At 44.0% G+C, this 27248-nt stretch overlaps 1 protein-coding gene across 1 annotated transcript in view; it reads left to right on the top strand.

Moving 5' to 3' along the window:
* The window catches only part of meox2a (mesenchyme homeobox 2a), a 67414-nt gene extending 42365 nt beyond the window's left edge, over window positions 1-25049 (top strand). Inside the window, exon 3 of the mRNA XM_078538836.1 lies at window positions 22534-25049. Coding sequence (XP_078394962.1) covers window positions 22534-22758 — 225 coding nt within the window. The 3' untranslated portion in view covers window positions 22759-25049. The remainder of the gene's footprint in view (window positions 1-22533) is intronic.
* The last annotated feature ends 2199 nt before the right edge of the window (window positions 25050-27248 follow it).

Here is a 27248-nt window from a genome sequence, read left to right as displayed (position 1 = left end):
CATTGTAACTTCCTTGCTTTCGCACCTTATGCTTACATTTATAAAGCCCTGGATCCCTCAAGACTCATTGACCGCTTTCCCAACCTTTCCTGCCACCTTCAATGCTTTGTGCACATATGCCCTGGGTCCATCCAATCCTCCAATCCATTTCAAATTTTATATATTGCCTTTCCTTATTCTTCCTACCAAATGTATCACTTCACAATTAGATTTCATCAGCCACATGTTTGCGCATTCCACCAGTCTGTCTATCTCCTCTTGAAGTATATCACTATCCTCCTCACAGTCCACAATAATTCCAAGTTTTGTGCCCTGCACATTTTGAAATTGAGCCCAGCACACCAAAGCCCGAGTCATTAATATTGATCAAGAAAAACAGTGGTCTCAATACTGATCCCTATATACCTTCCTCTTGTCTGCAAAAAACAACTGTTCACCACTATTTTCCATTTCCTGGTCATCCAGTCAACTTCCTATCCATACTATCCCTTTTATTCCACGAGCTTCAACTTGATAAACCTGCTTTGTGGCATGTTATCAAACATGGGACACAGTTTCCCCTATGGTACAGAATGCTTTTATTTTTCCTTTTTCTCCAATCCCTTCCTTTCCAAGGGCATTAGCACTCTTACTAAGATAAAGTTCCATGCCATACAATGATATCTCAACCTAGTGCCCATTATTCATGTGTAAGCTTTGGCAGTGAGCTTTGGCCAGCCATCTAACTGCAGAATACTCATCTTATAGCTATATTTTCAAATGGAGTTGCTGCATAGCAGTCAAGAAGTGAGAACCCTGGCCAATTTTGCCTATCCTAACCAAGGCACTGTAACATCCTAAGCATTGTCCCAGCTGAAATACATTAATTCAACACAGTCCAGGGATGGAATCTGGAACTGGTCTTGTTTGTCAGCATGATTTAGAGAAGTGAGGCAGATTTTCCTCTTTTGCACCTGAGTGTAAGTAACTGCTGGGGCAGAATACATAGAGAAAAATTGGGCAAGGGATCACATGCTTGGACTGGAGCTCTCCTGAATGTTTTTGTGTGCTGCCCAGGCACCCCTGTTACAAGTTTCAGTTATGCCTTAGATATTCTCTCAGTATTGCTCACTCCTATAAGCGGTCTGAGCATCTTATGTTCAGGAGTGTGTTGGTTCTGTCCAATATATAATTGTATGACCGAGTAATCCAAAGTTCCCTTGTGATCTGAAATGGGTATCATGGCCTAGAAATGATGGTGCTGCGCCTGTCATTTGGGTGCTAAAAAGGTGCTAAAGCCTCCAATAATGGTGGGCATAAATTGTGTGCTTATTACAAGCTAGGGGTGAGCTGTCTGCCATATTGATGAAGACAACAAAAAAGGCATCCAGGGCCCATAATTGAAACTAGGTTTAGATCTTTTGTGCATTGAAATGAAGGACCGAGTGCCTGTTAGAGCCTCTCTGGGCAAAATCTGTGTTGTCCTCAATGTAGCTGCTGCTGGGCTGGTTGCAGTCAGAGAAACAGGGGTCAGGATTTTCTGTGCCCGCCGGCATCAGGCATGTTCAGTGGCATGAGCGGGCAATATGGCGCAATCGGTTTCATGATGGCGTGAAACCTGTTTGCGATTGGCCGCTCAACCTGCCAATGGTGGGTTGCGTTTCCCACCATTGGACGTTGGGAACCTCATTGTAGTACATCTGCATATCATTATCAGGCCAGCCCGCCGGAATCGTTCCCCCACCTCAATGCTGGATCGTCCACCCACATCGGTGGGAAAACATGCCGATGTGTTTCTCATAAGCACATAAGTGACGTGCACCTGGTGGGCTGCACTTCACTCAGGACTTCGAGGTTTGTTTGCCTACCTTGCTTCATTCAGCACTCGCAGTCATCAGCACCAGGCTTCACAGACAACACCACATCACTTTTAAGGGGGCTCACAGCAAGTCTCTACCTACCAAACCAGTCATATGTGGGTGGCTTTTCAATAGTTGCAGTCTAGGGCTTGCTTGGCGAATGGGGAGGAGTGGCCTCAGGCAAGAGAAGAGGCTGCAGGACGATGCCTGTGCTGGGGAAGGAGGGTAACCCAGGGTGGTGGGGGCATATGTTGATCTGTGCAAGTGGCCTCAAGATGGTGAGGGCTGAGGAGGTAGTCTAGAGGAGATGAGGCCAGATGGATATGTGAGGGTGTGTGTGTGAGAATGGGTGGTGATGTCCCTTGAGCTGGCAGTAAAATGCCCGTGAATGTGTGATGGGCTTGAGTGTGTGAGTTTAGAGTGCTGAGATGGTTGCCATATCCTGGCTGCACAGATGAGAAAATTCATCCTCCATCTGCATTGGATGGCCAATCTTTTCTGTGCACCATTGGCACTGATTACCACTGCCATCACCTACCAAGCCTGGTTGGTCACGCCGCTGCCCATCCTGCGGCCAAAGCGAGGGTAGAGGACATTGCGGCGGGCCTCTGTGGCATCCAAAAGGTGTTCCAGTAACACGTTGCTAAACCTGGGGGCTGCAGTCTTTTTGCCTTTCCTGGACATCTTCCCTACAGTAGTCCTGGGCTGGAAGCACTGAGATGTGTGCATGCGTCTGGACTTTAAATATGGCACCCGACGTGATGAAGCAGCAAGGTGACGGTGTGGCAGGCAAATGAGAGCCTGCCTGCCTGCCATAGAAATGGCATGTTTCCTGGGAATGCATAACTAATGCAGTGGGTTTTGGACGATATGGTGTGAAAAGCCGCCATTGCAGCTGGTGGGTAAAACGATGTTTTACCGGCCCGTTACTGCACTTAGTACAAACCTGGGACGATTCCACCCAAGGTCTCCATCCTGCCTAACCACCAGTCCTTAGAGGGAACACTGCAGGCTGCTAGCCAAGAGGAAAGTTTGTGAAAAAAAAACAAACTGAACACGAAGCCAAGACATGTGGGAAGACTCCCTCCAATTCCACATTAAAACTATGGGCCACTGCCAGATAGCACTTCCTGCTCTGGATCACTGCCTGAAAATCCCCAAAACACACTCACCAGATTGCCACCTCAAACCCTGTCCCAAATTTCTGATTGCACCACATCCCAATTTGTCCTGTCCCGATACCCCAAGCAACCCCTGTCCTGTACAGCCCTCTCCCAAACGGGCATCCACCCGGTCACCATGCCAGCCAATCTCCTTTCCTTTCCTAATTTTCAAATCTGTACAAATTCACTTCCTTTTAAAACACAAAACAAATGTAATTCATTCTCAAACCTTTTCTTTGAAAATGAATGCCCCAAAACCATGAAAGCAACAACATTAGAGAGCAAAAGAAGAAATTCTGCCCCAGCGATTTTGTAGCGTGCCCAATTTACATTTTAAATGTGCCATATTAAGAATAAAGCTTTTACATGTGACATATTCAGGTTGAACACAAAACATTGAGTTTCATAAAATGTAGCTTTGCATTGGACAAATATTGTCCAATTTATTTTATTGCCCCCATAGGTGTTAACAAATAAGGAAGAATTTTGAGAAAGGAAACATAAATAGAATAGTCTGGACGTGGTTATTGAAACAAAATTTGTTGTAATTGGAACATTTACATTAGAATGATTGAATCACACAAACAAAATCTGACTGTTGAGCTATTCCTCAATCCATAATCCAAACTGTAGATGTGCATTTGAGGATAGCAAATTAAATTGTCAAAGTCTGGTCCCACATGGGCAGCAGAAGTCTCAGCTTATGGCTATTTATTTGGTGACTTTTTTAAGTAACAGCTTATTCATCATTCTGTAAGACATAAATACGAAGCAACTTGTTGACTAAGGAAATAGAAGAAGCTTATGACATTCTGCAACAGGTGTATTAATACATCAATCTTTCATATTATACTGGTGTAGAAATAGTAGCTAATCCAGAGCACTGCATTATATCGCACCATAAGAAAACTATGCATTCGTGTTACCATTGTTTTTCTCTTTGATTAGCTTAGGATGGGGGAATTGTTTGTAAGCTGGTTTTACATTTTATTTCAGCAATCAATCAAAATGATTAAATATTACAGCTTGAAAATGATATTCAGCAATTTTCTTTGTTCGTGGGATGTGGGCGTCCCTGGCTAGGCCAGCATTTATTGCCCATCTCTAATTGCTCTAATTTAAGAGTCAACCACATTGCTGTGGGTCTGGAGTCACATGTGAGCCAGACCAGGTAAGGACAGCAGATTTCCTTCCCTAAAGAGCATGGTGAACCAGATGGGTCTTTACAACAACAGTTTCCTGGTCATCATCAGACTTTTAATTCCATATTTTTATTAGATTCAAATTTCACCATCTGCTGTGGTGGGATTTGAACCCAGGTCCCCAGAGCACTACCCTGGGTCTCTGGAATACTAGTCCAGTGACAATACCACTATGCCACTGCCTCCCAAAATGTGTGCACCAAACTTATTTCACTCACCATTTATTTCACTTCACTGTTATTTTGACTGAGGTGTTAAGGGGACATAAAAGGGGAATGTCTCTGTAAAAATAGCAGAGGAATTTGATACAAACACATTAAGTGTACATACATTAGCATTACTCATAATAACTTCCAGGATTACATTTCTCAATCTTTATTTTAAAGCGTTGCCCTTTATAATATTTTTCCTTCTTTCCTGAAAGCACTGAAGCCTGTTGGAATCTGGTTCCACAGGCACTGGAAGCCACCCACACTACGCCTATTGGCACTTCCGCTTGTGTGAACCTGCAAAGTGGCTTCTTCTATCATGGTGGGTGTCACAACTTAACTTGACCCTTTCCTCACATGGCATTTATCTATGCACATTTTCCAAAAAAATCTCTACAGTGTTCATTTTATATAATTTTGTAGCAATCAGGAGAGATAACTGTGAAGTGATCTTTCCTTTCTTCAGCCCAGGGGCTCTGATGTGGACTAGTGCCTCCCTACCCCTGTCCTGGCTAAGATCAGCAATGACCGGGTACCAATGGAACCCTTTCAGATCTGAAAGGGTGAGTTCTGCCTGAGGCATTGAGCTACTAAATTCCCATTCGTCTGCTCAGCAACAATGATGGGCCTGAATGAATTCACTTCAGTGCAGTTGGTTCTGAACAAACCAGCCTGGTACCCTGAGTCATTTGTAACCTTTTCTATGACCATTCACTTCATATTGTCTATCCAGTGCTTCCTTGGCCTTCTTTGACTTCTTGTTCCATGCAACCCTATATTCTAGCTGTTTTCATTCTTGAAACACATCCAGACTGTCAGAGTCATCTTTCCAGAGCTTTCGTACCAGCTCAGTTTATTATCCAAGCAGTGTTCTTATATTATGTTCGGTTTCAGAGGTTTATAATTCACCAAGCGTTTAGATTCTCCCAAAGGGGAAACATCCTCTCCATATCCATCCTGTCAAGACCCCTCAGGATCTTAGAGGTTTCAATTAAGTTGCTTTACTCTTCTAAATTCCAGCTCTGGAAAGACGACTGTGACAGTCTGGATGTGTTTCAAGAATGAAGACAGCTAGAATATAGTGTTGCATGGAACAAGATGTCAAGGAAGACCAAGGAAGCATTGGATAGACAATATGAAGTGACTGGTCATAGAAAAGGTTACAGATGACTCAGGAGACCAGGCTGATTTGTTCAGAACCAACTAAAGTGAAGTTAATTCATTCATTACTCATTTAATAATACTCAATATAATACACTTTCACTAATGGCTCCGACTGCCACAGTCTAATACCAGGAATGGGTGGGTTGTCTTATGAGGAAAGGCTGGACAGGTTAGGCTTGTATCCGCTGGAATTTAGAAGAGTAAGAGATGACTTAATTGAAACTTTTAAGATCCTGAAGGGTCCTGACAGGGTGGATGTAGAGAAGGTGTTTCTTCTTTGGGAGAATCTAGAACTAGGGGTCACTGTTTAAAAATAAAGGGTCGCTCAATTAAGACAGGTGAGGAGAAACATTTTTTCTCAGAGGGCTGTGAGTCTTTGGAACTCTCTCCTTCAAAAGGCAGTGGAAGCAGAGTCTTAGAATATTTTTAAGGCAGAGCTAGATAGATTCTTGATTAACAAGAGGGTGAAAGATTATTGAGGGTAGGCAGGAATGTGAGGTTGAGATTATATTCAGATCAGCCATGATCTTATTGAATGGCGGAGCAGGCTCGAGGGGCCGAGTGGCCGACTCCTGCTCCTAATTCGTATGTTCATATGTTTGTATGTTTACTCTCAGTAGGATTAGCATGCAAATGAGGCAAAGACCCAGAGTGTGGAAGTTGGAGCCACTGGTGAAAGCTGGGTGAGTCGTCAGAACCAACTCATTGTAACACTAACCTTCTGGGTGCGATTGTTTACCATGCAGTGATGCTGGGGTAGAATTTTCAGTGCAATCCAGTTGAAATTAATTGAACCAACGCAAAAGATTGGGGAATCTTAAGTGTAAGCTACATAAAGCATAAACTAACATTCTGAAATTCTTAACACTGTAAAAATCATTTCACCAAAAGCAAATCCTTTCCACAAAACTGTCCCGATTGAAATAATGAGAATTACGTGTTTTTGCTAATTGCACTGTTTGCGGCTATTCGAGGATAGTTTACAAATTGTATTAATTTTCTTGGGCACACAGTCACAAACTCAACAAAACTCTACCCCAACATCTCTGCATGGTAAACAATCAACCCAGAGGCTGGTCTTACTAGCAGTTGGTCGTGGCAACTCACCCAGCTTTCACCCCGGGCTCCAAGTGTCACACTCTGGAACCTTGCCTCATTTGACATGTTAATCCTACTGAGAGTAGTCAATGAGTAGTGCTCAAACTCTTGGTGAATTCTCAACTTCTGAAACTGAATATTACAACACGGCTTGGAAGAAAAAGCAACTGATCTACAAACGATGACTGAGATAGGTTGGGCATGTTTCAAGAATGGAAGCAGCTGCAATTGCAGGCACATTTTAAAACTTTTTGCGTTTTAAAAAATATTTAATTTTTTTAAGAAACTGGCCAATGTACACCAACTAAACAAGTAAATGATTCATTATAGATTTTTTAAAGGTCATTTCCATTGATTCAAAATAATCATGGTGGAGTACTAGATGCTATTATTAAGAATGCTTCTACTTTGTGATGAACCAAATCTCAGCTGTATTAATAAGACTGTACAAGGTCACTACTCTTAAAGATTTCAAGGAATGCTTTTTAACGCCAAAGGAAAAGCAATAATTATGTTTATTGCATTAACCAATTGTGCTATTTTATGAAAGATTTGATGCTTGTGATTTTGCAAATGCATTTTAACAAAAATTTGAATGATAACTTAACCAGTGCCATTTATGCTCAGTTATCTTATTCTGACTATAGCGGAAACTTATCCCCCGCTACTGTTAGGGCTTACATCATACATCCCCTTAGGGAGCATCAATTATTTCATAAGGGTTGCATTCAGTTCATCTAGTTGCAAATGATTTTGGCTGATATGTGTAGAGAAATTGTGAACTTGTTCTTCTCAAATGCTATTGTAATTGTAGTGAATTTGCAGCAGGGAAGGTGTTGGAGGGGTTGCATCAAGGGAAATTAAGCAGGCATGGCCCATGTTTTTCCATCTAGCAAAAGATCATGGACTCTGTATCTGTGATATCCTGAGATGCATTCACTGCTAGCTTCGCTCCTTTTGGTTCCATGGATTCAGAATCACCCCTGTCGAGCACTTGCCCCCGAGCTTAAAATAAATCAATATATTAAAAATGTGTTTATTTATGGCATGTTCAAAAATGAAATTTAATTTATTTTTAGTAGCAGATAAATTTTCACTTAAAAAATTAAAACTATGTAAAACTTAGTCAAATGCCAGAACATTCTTAAATAAAACCTGGAATCCTGTGTCCACAATGGATGCAATCTCCAACATCTAACACATCTACCTCTGGGATCTTCCTTGGGGATTCTCCTGATTAGTTGGTTTGACTTCATAGAAAAATGACAGCAATTTGTTTCCACTGTTTCCACTGATCTCTCACTGAAGATATGACAGCCAATCGGAAGGATACCTGAGTAAATTCCCAGCATGTGCATGTGGCATTTGGTTATTTTTCTGATTTACGTTAAAACAAAAGAAATAGGAGCAGAAGCAGCTGGGTCTTTTGGCCCCTCAAACCTGCTCTGCAATTTTAAAAAGATCATGGCAGACCTTTGATCTTAACTCCACTTTCCTGTCTGATTTTCATAGCCCTCCTTTCCCTAACTGTATAAAAATCAGTTTTTGAATATACTCAATAACAGCATTCTAGGGTAGAAAATTCCATAGATTCACAACCTTTTTAGTGAAGAAATTTCTCGTCACCTCAGTCCTAAATGGTCAACCTTTTACCTTGAGACTATAACTCCTAGACTGTCCAGCCAGGGGGAACAACCTCGATATACACTGACAAGCCCCTTAAGAATTTTATGTGTTTCACTGAGACCACCTCTCATTCTTCCAAATTCGGGGAGCATATTCCACTCAACGTCTTGTCATAGGACAGCTCTCTCATCCCAGGAATCAACCTAGTGAACCTTGGTTGCATTTCCTTCCTTAGGTATGGAGACCAAAACAGTTCACAATGCTCCAGGTATGGTCTCACCAAAGCCTTACTGAAGTAAGAGTTCTTTATTTCAAATCTGTCAACATATCATTTGTCTTCCTAATTGCTTACCGTACTTGCATGCTAACATTCTGTGTTTCTTGACTAAGGGCCTGAAACCCCTTTGCACGCCAGCATTTAACAGTCTCTCACCATTTAAAAAAACTTTTGTTTTCCTATTCTTTCTACCAAAGTGAATATCCTCACATTTCCCCACAAAAGATTTCATCTGCCACCTTCTTGTCCGATCACTTAACTTGTCAGCATCACTTTGTAGTCTCTTCGTGGGGAATTTTAACTTGCCAGGGTGGGTGAATGTCAGTGTGTGTGAGCAGTTAAAACATCAAAAAATTCCGGCATGTTGGGAATGGGCAGGAGCCCACCGACTTCCACAGCTAAGGCGAGCGCATTCATGAGCGCATGGGAAACTCAAGTGGAACAGTTGACTCTGCAGTTAACATATGCTAAAGGTCAACTGGCTGCATCACTAACCATTGATTCTGGTTTTAATTACCAGCACACAGATTTCCCAGGCTATCTAAAACTCACCAGGCCAGAGTACAACAAAGATTGATGGAGCTGAGCAATTAACAGGCCAGAAAGCCTTTAACAAGTGAGAAATGATAGTTGTTGCTTTGCCCAGGTGAAGGGCCTTTGCTCACAGAACTTATTCTGAAAGCGTGCTTTCACTGCTTTGGAGTGACTTTGGAGGTCATTCTTGCTACCTTGGAGTCTTTTTTTTAACCTTTGTCCTTCACATTCCAGCTGTTATTCTTCTCAGCAGCATGGGAGTAGCTTCTGCATCTCTACCTTGGACTTCTGATGAGGAACAAGAGGAGCAGCAACAGCGGAAACTGCAGCTGCCTTGTAGCCACCTACTGCTCCACAGGACAGAAGGGATGAACACAGAACTCCATCTCGCAGGAGGTGATACACAGTGAATCCGGGCAGAGGGTCAGCTTTCTGTGTATGAGCGAGTACCAGTGCCTCAGGAAGCTTAGACTTTCATGACAGGTTGCTCCTGACTTTTGCAGCTTCCTGGAGGAAGACGTCCTGCTAAGTGGACCAGGCAGGCACGTTTTGCCAGTGATAGTCAAAATCATCACAGTCCTTCCAGGAATAAGATGGTGACCTCTGTAGAATCATATAATCCGCTGAGCACAAGTGCATCTCCCAGTGGACAGATGCCATGTTTGCCAGGGCTGCCACTTGGGTCCACTTTGCTACGGATGAGGTCAGTCAGAATGAGAGGACACTCAGATTTGCTGCTTTGGCTGAATTCCCAGAGGTCCAGGTGGTCACAGACTGCATGCATGTGGCAATCAAAATGCCCTCAGGCTAACCAACAGCATTTGTCAATTGAAAGGGATTCCATTCCATTGCTGTTCAGCAATTAGGAAAGATACCCGTGAAACTGCCATGATGCCTCTACTCTCTGCCAGTCACATCTCACACAGATATTTGCACCTCCAAGCAGTGTTAGCAGTGGTTTCTTGGAGACAAGGGCTACCCTCTGAGGATGTGGTGAAGACACCAGTGAGGAGCCCTACATCTGATGCAGCTGTAAGGTACAACTAAAGCCACAAGATAGGTCACTGAGAAAAGCATCTAGATTCTGAAAATGTGATTCAGTGCCTGAGCAGAACTAGGGGCATCCTTCAGTATTGACCAGCAAGGGCTTCCAGGATGATAGTGGCCTGCTGTGCCTTGCACAATATGACACAGCAGAGATGGCAACAAATGCAGAAAGTGGAAGGTGATGACTGCTCTGCATTTTTAGAGGAGGAGGAGGAAGAGGCGGAGCAACAGGAGGAGCATAAGGAGAAGAAGGAGGAACCCAATATGGCCAGGGTACTTTCAGGGGCTCACCGCCTGGGATGCCTGCATTCAACCCATTCAGGCACGCTTCAGCTGATCTGTGGTAGTGCAGCCATCTGGCACACCAATGCTGAAACCCATTGTCCTGCACACTGAGCCTCCGGCCCAAAACATTCCCACAGTCAACAATCCATCCCTCTCACTGACACCCATCGCTCATTTTCTACTCACGGCACCATTTTCCTCAAGGCTGAGGTCACTTGGCAGGCAACAGGTAACAGTGAAAGCAGTTGCACAATGGAATTTTGAAATGAAGCTTTGAAATTAAAGTTGACAATGTAACACGGTGTTAAAAACCCAATGTAATTACAAATACTTTTTACTCTTACATGGTGCTACACCTGTGGCTGCAGCAGAGCGAGAGACAAGTTGCTTGAATCCTTGCTCTGACAACTCAGATGCTCTTAACTGTCGTCCTCTGGGCTTTGAAGACCACGAGGTCTTCATGATGAAGACCATCAAAGACTGCCCATCTGCACCTGTGCAGGGTCAGACTGACCATCAGGAGGCCATTTTGTATGGTTGCAACTGGAGTGGGGGGCAAGTAGGGGGGAATGGGAGTGGCTTTGAGCAGAGTCCCCACTTTCCCCTTTCTCCAACCTCCCTCTCATGGCCCACCTGCACTTCCCTGCTAGCCAAGAGCTGGAGAACACTGTGCTGCACTTCAGCGAGGCACTGAAAGGCCGAAGTGAGGCTTTCCTTCCATTGTATTTAAAGTGGCAGACAGTGTGAGCAAGCCATTGGTCATAGACAGCATGCACCCGGTTGCCTGTTGTCTCTGATTCTTCATGCATTTGGACACTCCTTCTGTGGAGCTAAATATCAGCAAAAAGGCCTGCGAGATCATGGCAGTCATGAAGGAGATGGACTCCCTCAGTCCCTCCAATTGTGTGCAGTGTGTATAGAAATTACAAAACTTTACACATTCTCTGCTGCTGTTTAGGATAGTCCTCATTGTCAGTGATCCCTGAGGCTCAGCATCTGTATCCAGCTGTCGAGTATGGAGTCTCCTGAGCCCTCTGATAGGGTCTCTCCACTGATGTCCATGTCTCCATCATCTGCTCTTGCTCACTTAAGCTGTGTGTCTCACCATGTGACAACTCAACTACCTATCTTGAAATTCCCATCATTATTTGTATACGAGCTGGGGGAGGGTGTGCATGAGTCATGTGATGTTTCTTCATCAGAGTATGCAACCTCTTCTAAGCAGTCTTTGTCCTCCTCCAATACCAGCTTCTGAGGGAGACTTGCATGACCTCTGAGAGATGAAAGACATGAATTAGAACCAACAAGGTAAAAGTGTTCTCTGTCTTCATTGTGCAGATCATCATTTTTCATTGCCAGCTAACATCAAGTGATGATTGTATGCTGAGTGACTGTGCGGTATTTGCCCTGACAGCCTTCATCCTGAGGCAGTTAAGCCATCACCACAAACCAGATGCTAGCTGTCTGGAGACAAGATATAACCTTTGTACACCTGACTCGTGACTCCCCTCCTCCTCCTGGCCACACAAGGACAATGCGCCTATAGTAAGAGTCCTGCAGCCATAGGGAACCTCATGGAGCAGATCATCGACATCCTCAAGCAACAGTTCCAATATCTGGACCACTCAGGGCAGCACTCTGGTACTTACCAGGGTCTGTGTCCAAGTTTGTGGTGGTCTGCTGCATCCTTCACAACCTCACTGCCATACGGGTGTAGCCCTTGCTACTGGGCATTCGGGGACCATCTCAGGGGGAGGAGGAAGCATGAGGGAAGCATCTGGTTTTCCTCCACCCCAGATGGGCTATCCATGAGCACCCACTGAGACTCAGCTTCCCTTAGGATATCATCCCATATCCATCATTGCTTCACAATTCCCCACCTTTCAATCCATCTGCTACATCTGAGTACAGCTTCCTCTTGCTCAAAATCCTGACATGAAAGGCACCAATGAACAAAACCTTTGCATAACAACTATATTCATTCTTGTGTACCGCTGCCTTGAGAGTGCCCTTGCCTGTCCCACTGCTCCTACAGTGCTGACCAGTGGCTGCAGCATGGTTGGTGGAAGGCTGCTGACTTTCACTGAGGGAGACTGCAGATAGCTTTCAAGCAGCATGCAGCTTCAGACTGTACCACTTTGGCAGGAATGGCAGCAGTCTACGCTGGTTAGCTGAGAGGCAATAGCAAGGGCATGGTGGAGTGGCTGACATCCTGAGATAGGAAAACAGGTTTGTGCTCGACAGTGCCAATGCCCCTGTCCAGGCATGGGACCTCAGCAATCCCAGTAATCTGTTGGAGCACAGATTGCAGGACCACTGTGAGAGCCTGCATACCCCTTTAAGCACTGGTCTCCACAGTCATGATGTCAGCAGCCTGAGCCTGCATGGCAGCAAGCATGGATCTCAGGACCTCAGTCTGCACGTCCACTGTAGCATTGAGATATTGGCTGGTTTCTGCCTATGCTGCAATGGAAGTGGAGACAGTGGCCATCAGACACTACATCACAGAGTGCCTGCAAGTGTTGCCATGGAACTGGCCACCATTTCCATGTTGGAAAAGGTGGGCTCCAAGTTCTGCAAGATGCCCTGTGCCACACTGTGGCTGGGCCCTCCATGTTCCTTGACAGTAATAGGCTTTACGGCAGGCCACCCAATGCCCCAAGCATCTTGGTATGCATCATTACCAATGTTCTCTTGTATGCTCCCCAATCAAGGTCCTCATCTGAGTCCTCTCCAGCAGAATTCGTATGTGACATCTCCCTTTAGTGAGCTTGGGCATCTGCTCTCTTTATCCCCTGGCCTGGCTTCAATCCACTGGTACCCGGTGACTCACCACATGCAATTCCCACCTTTATAGTACACACTAAGATACACCTCCTGACAGTATCTGAGCTGGTGGCTACAATTGTCAGATAAAGTGACAGTGCTTCTTACTCAGATGTCTGTACTAACTCTCTCCCTTCCCCATGAGACTGCATGACTTGTCAGGCAGCAGTTCTTGGGTATTTGAAAGCATAAATGCAGAAGGGCAGGGCTGGAGTGGCAGAAGGTGGGTGGATTGGCAAGGAAGATGGTCACACCGTCATGCCAGATAGCAGGATGAGGAGGTGGTGGTACTTGAAAACTGGCATACTGTTCTCCCGGAGGTTGTTAGCAACACTGGATACAACAACCTCAGCCACTGCTGGCCCCATGGTGAGGAACGCTGTCTCCCCAGAGGTCTCAGGTAAGGGAGGTGCCTGTCCCCCTCCTGTTCTCCTGTTATGTGTCACCTCTTCCTGCAAGAGAGAATGAAGGACATCAGTGAGTGTGTTTGGGTGATGTCTCTACCATGGCTGAATAGCTGGAGGTATGTAGAGCAGTAAGAGGTCAGTGTGAGGCTGGCAACAATGGGAAGTGTGTGATGGTAAGGTGGAAAAGCTCAAAGGTAGTCCTGAGTCCTGATTGTTAGAGATTGCCGATGGGTGAGTGATGGGCTTGTGGTGCCTTGAGCAGCATGAGCGATTGGTGGTGCAGTGGGTAGGAGATCTCTTTGAAGAGTCATGCACTGCCCTTGACTACCCGTGTGAGGTCATTGAACTTCTTGCGGCACTGCAGGGTCGGGGTGAGACTCGGAAATTGACCTCCCTGGCCATCTGCTCCCATTCCCTTCTCAGGGTGTGCATCGTGGGTCTCCAGGCCACTCTGAAAACGTTGCTTTTCTCCTCCTTTTGACCTCATGCAAAAAACTTCCAGTGCAGGATGGGAAATTCTGGTTGCCCCTCTCTCTTGGCTGCTGCTCCATTTTGGGTGGTTCTTCTAATAACCAATCCTTACAAAGAGAGTCAGCAGCAACTTCCTTATAATGAATGTAGCTCCCTTTAAGAGAGGCAGGCTACCTTTAAGACATGAAGGCTAGCTGAAGTAGATACTCTCCCTGCATGCTGCTGAGCTCTCTGTTGATGGTTGGCTGAATGCTACATTTATTGAAATGAGGAAGCAGCACATAGTTTATGTGCTTTCTGTCTCAACAGGATTGAGTGTGGGCTAATTACAAATCATGGTCCCCAAATCCGAAAACAGGATGAACTGAACTTATCTCCTCATAAACCTTTTCTTTTAATCTAATACCATCCTTAACCTCTTTAGTTTTAATCACTTTTCCCATGGGGTTTTTATTTCTCAATATATTAATTGTATATTCATGGAGAATCATAAAATATTTCTTTAAATGTTTGTCATTACTCCTCTACCATCATACCTTTTGAGCTAATTTCCCACTCTACCTTGGCCAACTTGCCCCTCTTACCTATATAATTGGCTTTATTAAAGTTTGATAGGCTACTTTTGGACTTAAGTATGTCACACTTAAACTGCAAATTCTATCATATTGGGCAGAATTTTTCCGTTGTCGTGCGGGGCACATCCACGCGTAAAATGACGTGCGGTAAGGTCGGGCAGACGCCCAGCATTAATTAATGGGCTACTTAAGGCTCTTAAGTGTTCAATCGATGCCAATTTTTGGGTGCCCGTACAATCTTTGGGTCGGCGCGTGGGCGCAACGGGTAGGCGGGTAGGACACATTTGTATCAACCTCATCCATGGGCGGGATAAGAGGGCTTAGTTGTGTGGTGAATGTGCATAGTCAAGTATTTATTTTTGAAAGTTTGACAAACTTGTCTGTGTGATCTGCAGTACTTCAGAATGCATACCAGCTGCTTTTTCTGGACTCTTAACCTTCAGGTCAGCACTCTGCAGTGAGTAATCTTTTCTGGACCTGCAGGTTTCAGGAAGCCTTCTCTTAGCCTGGGAACAGGAGCTGATCTCTCCATTGGAGGCAGCTCCACTGAGGAGGAAGGGAAGGCTAGAAGGGGGAGGATCCCAGGAGTGCACATTCAGCCTCCAGGGGAGCCATCTTTGGGAGGCCAGGTGCAGGCACAAGGGGTGCAGGGGCAAGATGTAATCCAAGGTGGAATGGGCTGCAGAAGACACCACTATCCTGCCAGGGTATACAGGTGGCGAAGCAGCTACCTCAATATGTCTGAGGTGCAGTGCCGAGGGAACCTCCATCTCTCAAGGGAGACAGTCAACTATATCTGTCAGATGATAGGCCCTGAGATCTCTGCTAACTGTATGGGTGGACACCCCATGACAGTGGCTCTGAAGGTCACAGCTGCCCTCAACTTCTATGCCTCTGGCTCCATCCAGGGCTCGGTGGGTGATCTTTGCGGTGTCTTCCAATCAGCTGTCCACAGTTGTGTCAAGCAGGTGACAGATGCTCTGTTCAGGTGTGCATTGACCTTCATCCACTGCCGTTGGGACCAGGCAAGCCAGTCAGAGCGAGCCAGAGGCTTCGCAGCCATTGCTGGCTTAATCTGTGTCCAGGATGCTATAGACTATACACATGTGGCCATCAAGGCGCCAGCAGGTGAGCCCGGTGCCTTCATCAACAGGAAGATATTCCACTCCATGAACATGCAGATAGTGTGTGATCACAGGATGCAGATTCTACAAGTCTGCGCAAGGTACCCAGGCAGCTCCCACGACCCCTGCATCCTCAACACTCCCAGGTGCCGGGGCTCTTCAGTGCGTCAGCCCGGCTGGATGGTTGGCTACTGGGTGACAAGTGCTATCTCCTCAGAAGGTGGCTCATGATGCCTCTCCACCATCCAAGAACAGAAGCTGAGCAGCGCTACAATAGGAGCCAGGCCTCCACAAGGGCTGTGGTGGAGAGAACCATCGGTCTTCTCAAGATGTGCTTCCGATGCCTGGACCACTCAGGACGTGCACTCCATAACCCTCTAGACCGTGTCTTGGTCATAGTGGTTGCATGCTGTGCTCTCCACAATCTTGTGCTGGAAAGGGGGGATGCAGTGGACGATGAATACACCGATGCAGTGGCTGCGGCTGCACACGATGAGTCCAGCAGTGAGATCGAGGATGAGCATGCACAGGGAAATGCTGAGGGGGTAGACACTGACCCAGGCATACTCCAGGGAGGCAGGGACACCCGGGAGGCTTTAATCCAACAAACCTTCAGCTAGCACACCACAGATGGACCTCCAGGACAAGCCTGGGCTGTCGGCTCGATACTCGGCACCTAAGTGCAAAATCTGTTAGGTTAGGAGCAGTAACTAAGGGCCTTGTTAATAAAGCTGAATGTCCAACAAAGCACTCATTACAGTTTTGGAAACCATACACATGCAGAAGAAAAGAGGCACCCTCAGCCATGGCAACATATCTGAATTTAATGTTTCAAACAAAGCAGTTTATTACAAAAAAAAAGTCAAGAACATTACAAATCAAATAAAATCAGAAGGGCCTCATCTCGGGCCAACACAAAAGCACCAGTGAAAAACTCGTGGTGTGCCTAATGTGCTTAATGCTTTTGTTTCCAGGTGCTACGTCTTGGTGCTGCCCCATCGCTTGGAGTGGCACCTGAGCCAGCCTGCTGACTCTGCTGTCCTGTTGGTGGTCGTCTTCTGGCCCGTGGAGCCTGTGCTGGCCCTGCCTGGGAGGGTGCTGCCAGTTTCACAGCAGGCACCTCCCCAGTCGTTGCAGGATGATATGGTCACTGGGAGAGGGGTGGAGGAGCTGCCGCCCTCATCCGGACCGCCCTGAGAGGTGCCCGCAGAGACCCCGTGAGGCAGCGCCAACGTGAGGTCGCTTCGGATCTCCCTGCTCACCGTGGATGGATGGGCACTGAGCTGGGAAACTTGATGCCCACACCATCTCCCACACTGGCACTGACCATCTCAGGTCAATGCTGATGTGAGGGCTTGCAGGTCAGAGCACATCCCCAGGAAGCCCTGATGGGTCTCCTGGAGTAGGCTCTCCACAAGAGTCGCCACTCTCTCCATGGAGGATGTGTGGCGCTTGGACATGTGGCTCATTGCTTCGGCGAGCGTCCGCGTAGACTCCTCCACCACGGACACGAAGCCAAGCATAGCCTCTTGTATCTCCCCCAGATGCTTCCACACACCCGGCCGCATTTCCTGCAGCTGCTGTGTTGTGGACGACTCCAGAGGCACATCATCAGGCACCGACTGAGCATGTGCCTGGTCCCCTGCAGCTCTCCAGCTACTGGTGCCATGGGCACTCTCTGTCTCTGCCAGCTCCTCCAGCGACTGTGAAGTGCCCTCACCACTGTGCCCCGGGACACGAGCCGATGTTCAAATTCCCACTGAGGTGCTAGTATCTGCGCTGGTGCCTGCCTTGCAGAGATGGTGTGATGCTGGTGAGACTTCAGGCACCTCAGGTGTGAGAGGGGGCCTCTGCTGCTCCTCCTCCCGATGATGCTGAAAGGAAGAACAAGGGCAGTGGATCATTTAGCATGGAGACAATGGTATAGTCCATCCCTGTCCCCTGGACCATTGTGCGGTCATCCTTCCATAAGCAATGGTCAAGTCATGTTGCAAAATTAAATCATTTAACATTCAGCATTACTATGGCCATTGGGAGAACAATGGTGACCTCACTGTTGGGCATAAATACCTGGCCGTGGCACCCCAGCCTCACCGACACCAGTGGACCTGGGTGTATGGCACCTCTTCAGATCCAGGGCCTCCTGCTCGACTGGCTAAGAATGGCAATCTGCGCCTGGCCACTGCCAGTCCTCGCTCTGCTGCGTTATAAACATTCTTCTCCTGAAAATGAGAGAAGAGCATTGATTAGTGCAAATTGCACATGGACTCTGTTCACGCACGGCTCACCCCAACCAGAGTGGGACCTATCAGCGCTCCAATGTCTCCTCACCCAGCTACTGCCGAACACTCACACAAAGGTGCTAGGCTGCTCCCCACCCCCCCACCCCTTTGGCCACATGCTGCCTGCATCACATTAGGCACCACACGGTATACCCTTCCATAGCAAGGAGGCGCAAGCACGTGGAGCGTAGAGCGCAGCAGATGGTTCGTTGCCATGACACCTTGAAGCTCCCCTCCCACCATCTCATCACCCTGACTAGGACATGTCCTGCAGTTCTAACACAGCGTCTAGGTGTAGCTCCTCCAGGTTGCCCCCACACCAGTCATGTGGGACTCAGTGTAACACATGCTGCAGGGGCAAAACACATCTCTTCATCACTCTCTCAGGCTGCCCTCAGCATGGGCAATATCTGCTTACTCACCCAGAAAAGGACAAATGCCATCAATGATTCAATGTTGTCGCTGCATTTGAGCTTGGGGGTTGGGTGGGGAGGATGCGGTAGCGGGCAGTGGGGGGGGTTAAGCCATCCTGCTGGGTTAAATGCCCATTGCCAACATTGTCCTCACCCTGCCAGAGTGCAACAAGTTGTTGAAGCGCTTGTGACACTGGATCCAGATGCGCCGCACCACGGGAGCTCACCATCTCCATCACCTCCTCCCAGGCACGTTTCTTCATGTTGGGGGGGGCCTCCTCCTCCCATCCTGGGGGACCAGCACCTCCCGGCGTGCTGCCACCTCCTCGAGGAGGGCAGCAAGGCAGTCATCCCCCGGGCCCTATCCTCCAGCCTGGTCTGTCCCGCTGGCCTACCCTCCGGACTGGCCTGCTCACCAGAAGCCCTCTGCTGTGGCCTTGCATTTGCCATTATGAGCAGCCAAGAAAAGGCTGTCAGGCCTTCATTTAAACAGGCTGCCGGGTCGCCATTGGACCTGATGGCCTGTGCACACCTGCCACCGTCCGCCCACTCCCACTATCCTCGGGAGTCGGGAAATACGCTGGGCGGCGATAGGGTCCGGGGCCACCTGCGCCTGCTCCGCCGCCCCCCCACCCACCCCCGTGCCAACAGGAAAATTCGGGTCATTATGATCACTCTCCAACACAGGATCCCTTACTATGTGATTACTAATTAACCCTGTCTCATTACACAAGGCAAGATCTAAAATAATCTCTTCCCTGGACATTTCCGTGACATATTGTTTTAGGTAACCATCTCACATGCAATTCATGAGCTCGTCCTCCAAACTACTTCCACCATTTTGATTTGTCTGGTCTATATGAAGATTGAAGTCCCCCATATTTACTGAATTACCTTTGTTACAAACTCCTTTTATTTCTTGATTAATATCATGTTCAAGAATATAGCTACTGTCAGGGTACCTATAAACTAGCCCCATCAGTGTTTTCTGCCCCTTATTATTTCTTATCTCCACACATGCTAAATCTACTTCCTGCTCTTCTGAGCCAATATCCTTCCTCAGTACTGCCAATGTCATTCTTTATTATTGGGGCTACCCTCTCCCCTTTTTTGATTTGTCTATCTTTTCAAACTGTCAAGTACTCTGGAATATTTAGATCCCAACCTTGCAACTATGCAACCACGTCTCATAATGGCTATTAGATCAAGCCCATTTTTCTCTACTTGTATCAAGATAAACTTGTGAAACCCAATCAGTAAATGTGAACTGTTCCATATCACTCATTCCACCGTGCTGCTCACACTCATTCCTACACAAAGGTCTTAGCTGTGCAATCTTGGCTGTGCAATGTAAGGGTAGTTGCTATGCAGAAGCTCAGCACTTCCTCACAAGGACATTGGCATTCATCAAAGAAACTAACTAATTGTGGCCATTTTTGCAAACTTCCTTAGCTGGTGGGTCAAGAGTGACATCGGAAGAGACCTCAGAGGAGGATGGCTTAGCCATGGATTGATAGTTAAGGAAGAGCAGCTAAAGCTAGGAGAGAAAATAAAAAAATCGCAGTTGAATATGGAGAAAAGCGGCCCATTCTTTTGTCTATTTTTGCCCTCTTTCTTTGTTGGCTTCCATGTTAATTGACTCTGTACATTGTGGCTGAGATTGAGAACTAAGCAAGGCGGGTTTGAAACTGCCTCCAGCCTGGCTGTGTGGTCGTGCGCATGTTAATGTGTCAGTACCTTCCCTACAGTGAGTATACTTAGGGACATTTCAGTCTGATGAAATAAGTGATTATTTCAACTTGTTAGATTAGTTTAATTGGCAGCAACAATAGCCCTATCCAAAAAATGTAGGAAAATAAACAGAACAATCACAGTATTTTTGAAGAGTGATCACAGTATCTTCAGATGAAAGCTTCTTCAGAGCTAACTGACCTCAGTGATCCGATAGTTGCGTGACGACATATCTCTTTCTCTGCAACAGTAAAAATGTCACAGAAACTGATGATCACAGCAGATGTCCAGCTCAGTGCCATGTTGGATAATGCCGAGCAGGCAGTTTATTTTACATCAGGAATTCCTGGCTTGCAGTCCAGAAATACCCGACAGCTACACTTTGTTAGCTCATGTAATCCTTCAGGATTTCCTAACAAAACATTTCTATTAGTATCTAAGTGGATCATATTTATCTGAGAAAGAAAGTCCAAGAAATACCAAGAATATACAAAAAGGAAATACATTGCAGTAAGCAGCAGTTTCATTAAAATTCCTTTAACTTAGAGTCCCTTTATTGTAAGGGGCCCTTCCTTCTCTTAGTTTTGAAGGCAAACACTACAGACATATTAAAGAGCTAGCTTTTACTTGTTCATGTGTTTCTCTGTGTTGACTCTTGTTAACAGTCGGCTTAATATTATGTTGCTGAGACTGGTACCATTGATTATAGAGAACAGGCATTCAACACTAGTAGAATGTTTCTCTGAGAGGGAAAATTACCTGCAAATAACTACTACATGAATGTAAGTTTCCTCACTTATATCTCATTGTTCAAAGGATCATAGGATCTTACAGGAGGCCATTCAGCCCATCATGCTTTTCTGGCTCTTTGGAAGAGGTAGTTAACTAGTACTAGTCTTCCGCTCTTTCCCCATAGCCCCGAAAATGTTTCCTTTTCAAGCTTACATCTAATTTCATCTTGACATTTATTATTGAGTCTTCTTCCACCTCCTTTTCAAGCAGTGCATTCAAGATCTTAACAATTTGCTGCATAAAGCAAATTCTCGTTATCTCTCCTCTGCTTCTTTTGAAAATTATCTTAAATTTGTTTCCTCCAATTACTGATCTACCTGGGACACCCCTGTTAAGGTTCCCTTAGCCTTCTCTGCTTGAAGAAGAACAATCCCAGCTTCTCCAATATAAATAAAAACAGAAAGTACTGGAAATACCTGGCAGGTCCGGCAGTGTCTGTGGAAAAAGAAACAGAGTTAACGTTTCGAGTCCAATATTTCTTCAGAGTGAAGTTTAACTAGTCATTTATAAAGGTTTAGCATAACTTGTCTGCTTTGTTTTGTAGCTTTGTTGTAATTTTTGTTATTTGTTTCAGATTTTAGGTGTAATTTTTCTAATCAAGTTGATTTAGATTAGGATTGGAATATTTTCCACTTTTGTCACCCAGTGTCAGTATTAAAGATTCTCCAATTGGCATAATATCATTAGATGCTACTATTCTGCCCCAACAATATGACTCAGTCCCAACCTCAGGAAAATACTGGGCTGAGCCTACATAACCTGCCTCCTTGTGAGTTATTTGCACTGGACACTTTCATTCTGATCCACCTGGGCTTGGTTTGAACACAGGTCTAAAAGGCGAAATGCCAATTTCTAACCCTATACACCACACAGTTGGGAGGGGTGTGGCGGGGGGGGGGGAGGGGGGGGGGGTGGGGGTGGTTAGTGGTGGGGGGCTGCTGGTTAGCTGAGTTGCTAGACAGTTAGCACCTGGTCCAGAATAACATCAACAGCATGGGGGTTCGGTTACCATCCCAGCCAAGGTAGAGCTGTGACATGTATCTCCACTCTGCCCTTGAGAGTGGAAGGCAATGGCAAACCATCCCTGACAAAAACTGCCAAGGAAAGCAGCTCAGAATGGAACATCAGCAGACAATGAGCACACATGAATGAATGAACACCACACAATCTGCCTTATTTATTAATAAACAATAACTTGTACGTGTTCAGCTTTAAATGAACACTATCTTCATGGAAATGCCTGGCAAACTGTGATGTTTTTGTTTGGGGGACAGAGAAAAGCAAGAAGAGCATGAGTTATTTTTTGGCATTTTGACATCTGATAATAATGAACCTCAATGTCACTGTATTAATTCAGAACTATAAAATGGTCGTCATTAAGATGATGCTACATTTACTTGTCACCATTGTAATATATAGGCACAATTGATAAGTTCCTTCACATGATAATCAGCTCTTAATTATTTTAGGTCAAGGTATGGTTCCAGAACCGGAGGATGAAATGGAAACGTGTTAAAGGAGGCCAACAAGGAGCTGTCGCAAGGGAAAAAGAACTGGTTAATGTGAAGAAAGGGACATTACTGCCCTCTGAGCTCTCTGGCATCTCCACGTCAGGAGCTCATCATCCTGGAGACATTCTATCAAATGATGAAAGCCAAGACAGTGATCATAGCACTGAACTCGGCCACTTGTGATGTACAAAGAAAGAGAACACCTTGACAGATTCTCAGGAAAGAAATGGCATGAGGAGAATGCAAACAACATTGTCTTACAGCCTCTGTGTGAATGACTCCTTGTGGACATAGTGCAAACATCAGAGCCTCTGAACATTCCATATTTGCATATGACAATCAGACAGTTTGCAAGTTTATGCCTTGACTTCCACTGTAAATAAGAACAGGAATTAATGCAAAAAAGCAAAAGAAATATTATCAGAAATTCAAGAGAGAACAAAAGGGAAGGTTTCTTCTATGTAATCGGAGAAACAAAATAATAAACACATTTACAAATAATTCAATCTTGCCACAGAAGAAATATTCACCCAGTAATAGGAAATGTAGCAATTCAATGTAATTGAAATTTAAAAATAGTGCTCTGAAAGAGACAGCTAGAAAATGCAGTCACCTTCACCAGTATTCTTAAACATCGGTGCAATACTTATTCAAATAGAAAAATAACTTGTTAGACAGCAGCAACACACAAGGCATTGATATTTATAGGGTTGCCATGTCATGTAATTTAAAACCTGCTGAAGTTAGCAAATATTTGGCCAGATCAACAAAAGCTTGAAACTTCTATATACTGCTACTCTAGTGAATGATACCAAAGTCATGCAGTAATAATAAAGGCTTAATTTGTTGCCCTGTCGGTAGTCATTTCATACACATCAGAGATATCAATCAAAAGTCAACTGTGTTGGAAATATTAATATTATTTCCAAGGCTAAATATTATCAAATTCTATCAAGTAAATGAAAATAATATGTAACTAGTTATTAGCAGAATGTTAAACAAACATTGAAACGTTCAGTGCAGCCCAATGTTCAAATATTGTTTCCTTTTTCATTTTTCTTATTCAAAGATCAAACAGAAAGTCCTGTTTCCATTCTGTTTTTGTCAAATTACTTTTACTTCAGTTATTAATAACAATCAAACAAACGTAATGAAAAACAAAGTGTAATTGGAAATTTGACATTGATCAATAAAGACCATTAGTTTAACTAATTAGTTATCAATCTTAGCCAAGTGACAATAAAAACAGTTTCATCCAGTGTTATAAAAATAACCTATTGGCATTGTCCAACATTTGAGAAGTTTTTAGAGTACTTCTAAAATGTAAAATGTTGATAATATAATTTTTTGCACTGATGTTTAATGCATGTCAGGGTTAGGTGATGTAAAACATGAATGTCTAATAGCATCCTGGAATTCTTTTTGGCCCTCTCATGCTTAATATTTCTGTTTGGGAAGAACTTTCAATACAAATGATAGATTTATTAAGTAGATCGTACATATTTTATTGAGATTTAATAAACTGTTGAATAATGTGCACATCTAACCCAACCAAATTTCAATCAATGTCTTCTCTATGGTATTTAATGTAGTATAATGGGTACTCAGGAGTGAAATACAAGGTTGTACCTCAATTGAAAATTGAGGATAAAATTCCTGATCTACCAGGAAGTAGAGAGATATGAGCTTGGTGCCGGAATAGTGTTGAGTTACAACTAGGTTGTGGGTTTTGTATGTAATGCTTAATGACAGGGTGGACTAGATGGCTGAATGTTTTCATTCCTATATTATGTATAAGTAATAAAAGTAACACCAGAAAGGTTTACAAATGCTGTCTGATTCAGAGATTAGGTTACAGCTTTTACCTCACTCCTGCTGGTATGTTTTATTATATTTACTGTGTATGATATTTTGGTAAAAATTGTCAAATTGACATTTTGAGTGTGTTCCTAATGTGGTTATGCATTCCTTCACAGGTTTACAGGTGAATAACTTGCAATGGATTGCAGGAAAATTTCATACACAATATATATTATCATAGTATCTGTAGTACCAATATGCTTCATACATCAATCAAAATATATAAATAGTTGTAAATAATGTTTTAAACTTAGAGTTTCATGAATTACTTGGTAAATATGACTCAATGTTCTGAGTAAATGATTATGTGTTAATTCTGAGAAAGTCTGATTCACAGTGAGTTCAGCATTGCAGTAATGCTGCACTTTAGTCTTCTAAAATAGAACATTTGACAGTGATAGAAATATGCTTTCATAAATCTGGATATGCAATCCCAGGTAAAGATTTTGCCTCAGCAACTGTGATATTTAAAATAACAAATGACCAGAGAAAGGATGAAAACACCATTGGTATAAAAAACATATCTGGTTTTATCTTCAAAGCTTCTGTGTAAGAATTGCAGGAATGTAATAAATGGGATTGTCTTCAAAAAATAAAAGAGTTTGGCATGCTGATATCATATGCAAGTGATGTAATTACAGTTTTCAACACAATGTACACTATGGCAATAATGTGTTAGTGAAGAAATGAAAAAAAGGGTTGTCAAAGACTTTTTCATAAGATGTTGTCCCTTTCAGCAAATAATACTGAAACTCCTTGTTCTGTCTCTTGGATAATTCTGCTTATATAACAATTCCTAAACTAAGAGCTAATGGTAAATTTCAAATGGTTTCTGAAGTAATATATAGACAACTCTTGATGGCATCAAAGCAAATCAGTTCAATTAATTACCTGCTCTGAATGATAATTATGCAATTGGCTTAATGAACTTCAAGCTTGATAGTAATCACCTGAGAAACATATGGCTTCCTGATGGTGCAGCAGAACAATGAAACAGCCAAACCTTTGGCAGCATATTGTTTATAATGCCCCAACTGCCTTTGCCTTCATACAAAGCTTGCACATGATGTCTCTTAATTTTTTGCTGTGTCTTGTAAAAGAAATACTATTTCTTGCAATTGTTTATATGTTTAATGAAAAGATTTTAAAACAATTTTGAAATATGCCCCTAATCAATTCACATTGAAATCATAATCACCAGGGAACATGTTATTTTAAGAATTCTAATGTGGGCTTTTTCCCCAAAAAAGAATCACAACTGATTTTGATTTATTTTGGGCAAGTCTAGATACTTACAGGACCACATAAATTGGATTTCACTCCCTCAATTTTGTTGGCTTTTGAGAAAAATACAAAGAGAACAGCATGGAAACAATGCATCATATCTTATCTGCTTTATATAATTTAGTACTATTTGCCCATCTACCTTTCAGAAAAGTGAAGGAAGGACATCTTCCATAAAAAATTTGGACGCCTCTGCCCTATGCTCGCTCCAACACTCTGACACGAGCATCAGAGACCCCATACAAAGAGCAAGATGCTACAAATGTTGGAAATCTGAACTAAAAACAGAAAATGCTGGAAATACTCATCAGGTCTGACAGCATCTGTGGAGAGAGAATCAAAGTTAATGTTTTAGGTTGGTGACTTTTCATCAGAACTGGAAAAGTTAGAGATGTACCAGATTTAAAGAAAGTGAAAGGCAGGGGAACGGGTGGGGAGAAAAGGATCAAAAAGGAATGTCAGTGATAGGGTGGAAGACGGGGGAGGTTAAATGGCAAAAGATGATGGTGCAAAACAAAAGTGGGGGTGACAATGGGGCAAGTAAGGAAATAAAAGATGTATCTAGAGGAACTGTTAACAGCTGCAATCCAAATACAAACACATAAAAATGGAAACAGAAGTTATGATCTGTGCAGTCAGCTTGTTACATTGTGAAAGCTGCATCCAGAATACCAGTAAATTATGTATTATCTAACATGGTGTCATTTAAGTTTCTCCCAATTTAAGTCTTCTACCAGTGCAACATTGGTAATTGACATGCATTGTAATTAATGCTCATGATCAACAAATCTGGATAGGTGCAGGCTTAAATTGGGCACCTGTAGCAGTAAATTCACACAAATGGATAGTGATCTTTTGCAGTCTGAGAGTCCTGTAGGATTTTGCTGTGCTTCTCCCTCCTTCTTACTGATAGAGAAAAAAAAATCAATTTGTGGAACGTATTCATCCCCATAAACAGCCAGAAAACTTTCACTGCAACTGACTGCAATGGAGTGAACATCTTGGAATGAATATAGGATTGACTCATTTCCACGATCAGCTCAAGAATGCCTTCTGAACACTCAAACAAATGAGTTGATTTCAAAATGGAAATGTTTTCCACAGCAAGTGGTTAGGGCCTGGATTGCATTGCCTGAGATTGGGGTGGATGGAGATTCAACCATGGCATCGTGAAGTGAAAAAAATGGCTGTGCTGTGGTGAAAGGAGTGGGACTGCTAGAGTTGATGTTGTGGAGAGTCAGTATGGACATGTCAGCTGAAATGGCCTCTTTCTATGCTGTAGCCATTCTATGATTCTACAAACTGCTTACAGTTAATACACTGTACCAATGCACCCTTTTTCATTTCAAGTTAAAATATTAATGGACAGAATTTTGATGTAGAAATAATGGTGAGGCTAACAGATTAAAGCATAAATCGAACAGCAGTTTCCTGCAATCATACATGACCAGTTAAAAGCTGCCCTGCTCTGGAAGCTTCTGTACACCAGTATGTCACTGAGAAACTTAGCAATAAAGCAAAAAAAAATG

This window comes from Cetorhinus maximus, chromosome 3 (assembly GCF_964194155.1).
Source record: "Cetorhinus maximus chromosome 3, sCetMax3.hap1.1, whole genome shotgun sequence".
Lineage (NCBI taxonomy): Eukaryota > Metazoa > Chordata > Chondrichthyes > Lamniformes > Cetorhinidae > Cetorhinus > Cetorhinus maximus.
This window is presented reverse-complemented; position numbering and strand designations above follow the sequence as displayed.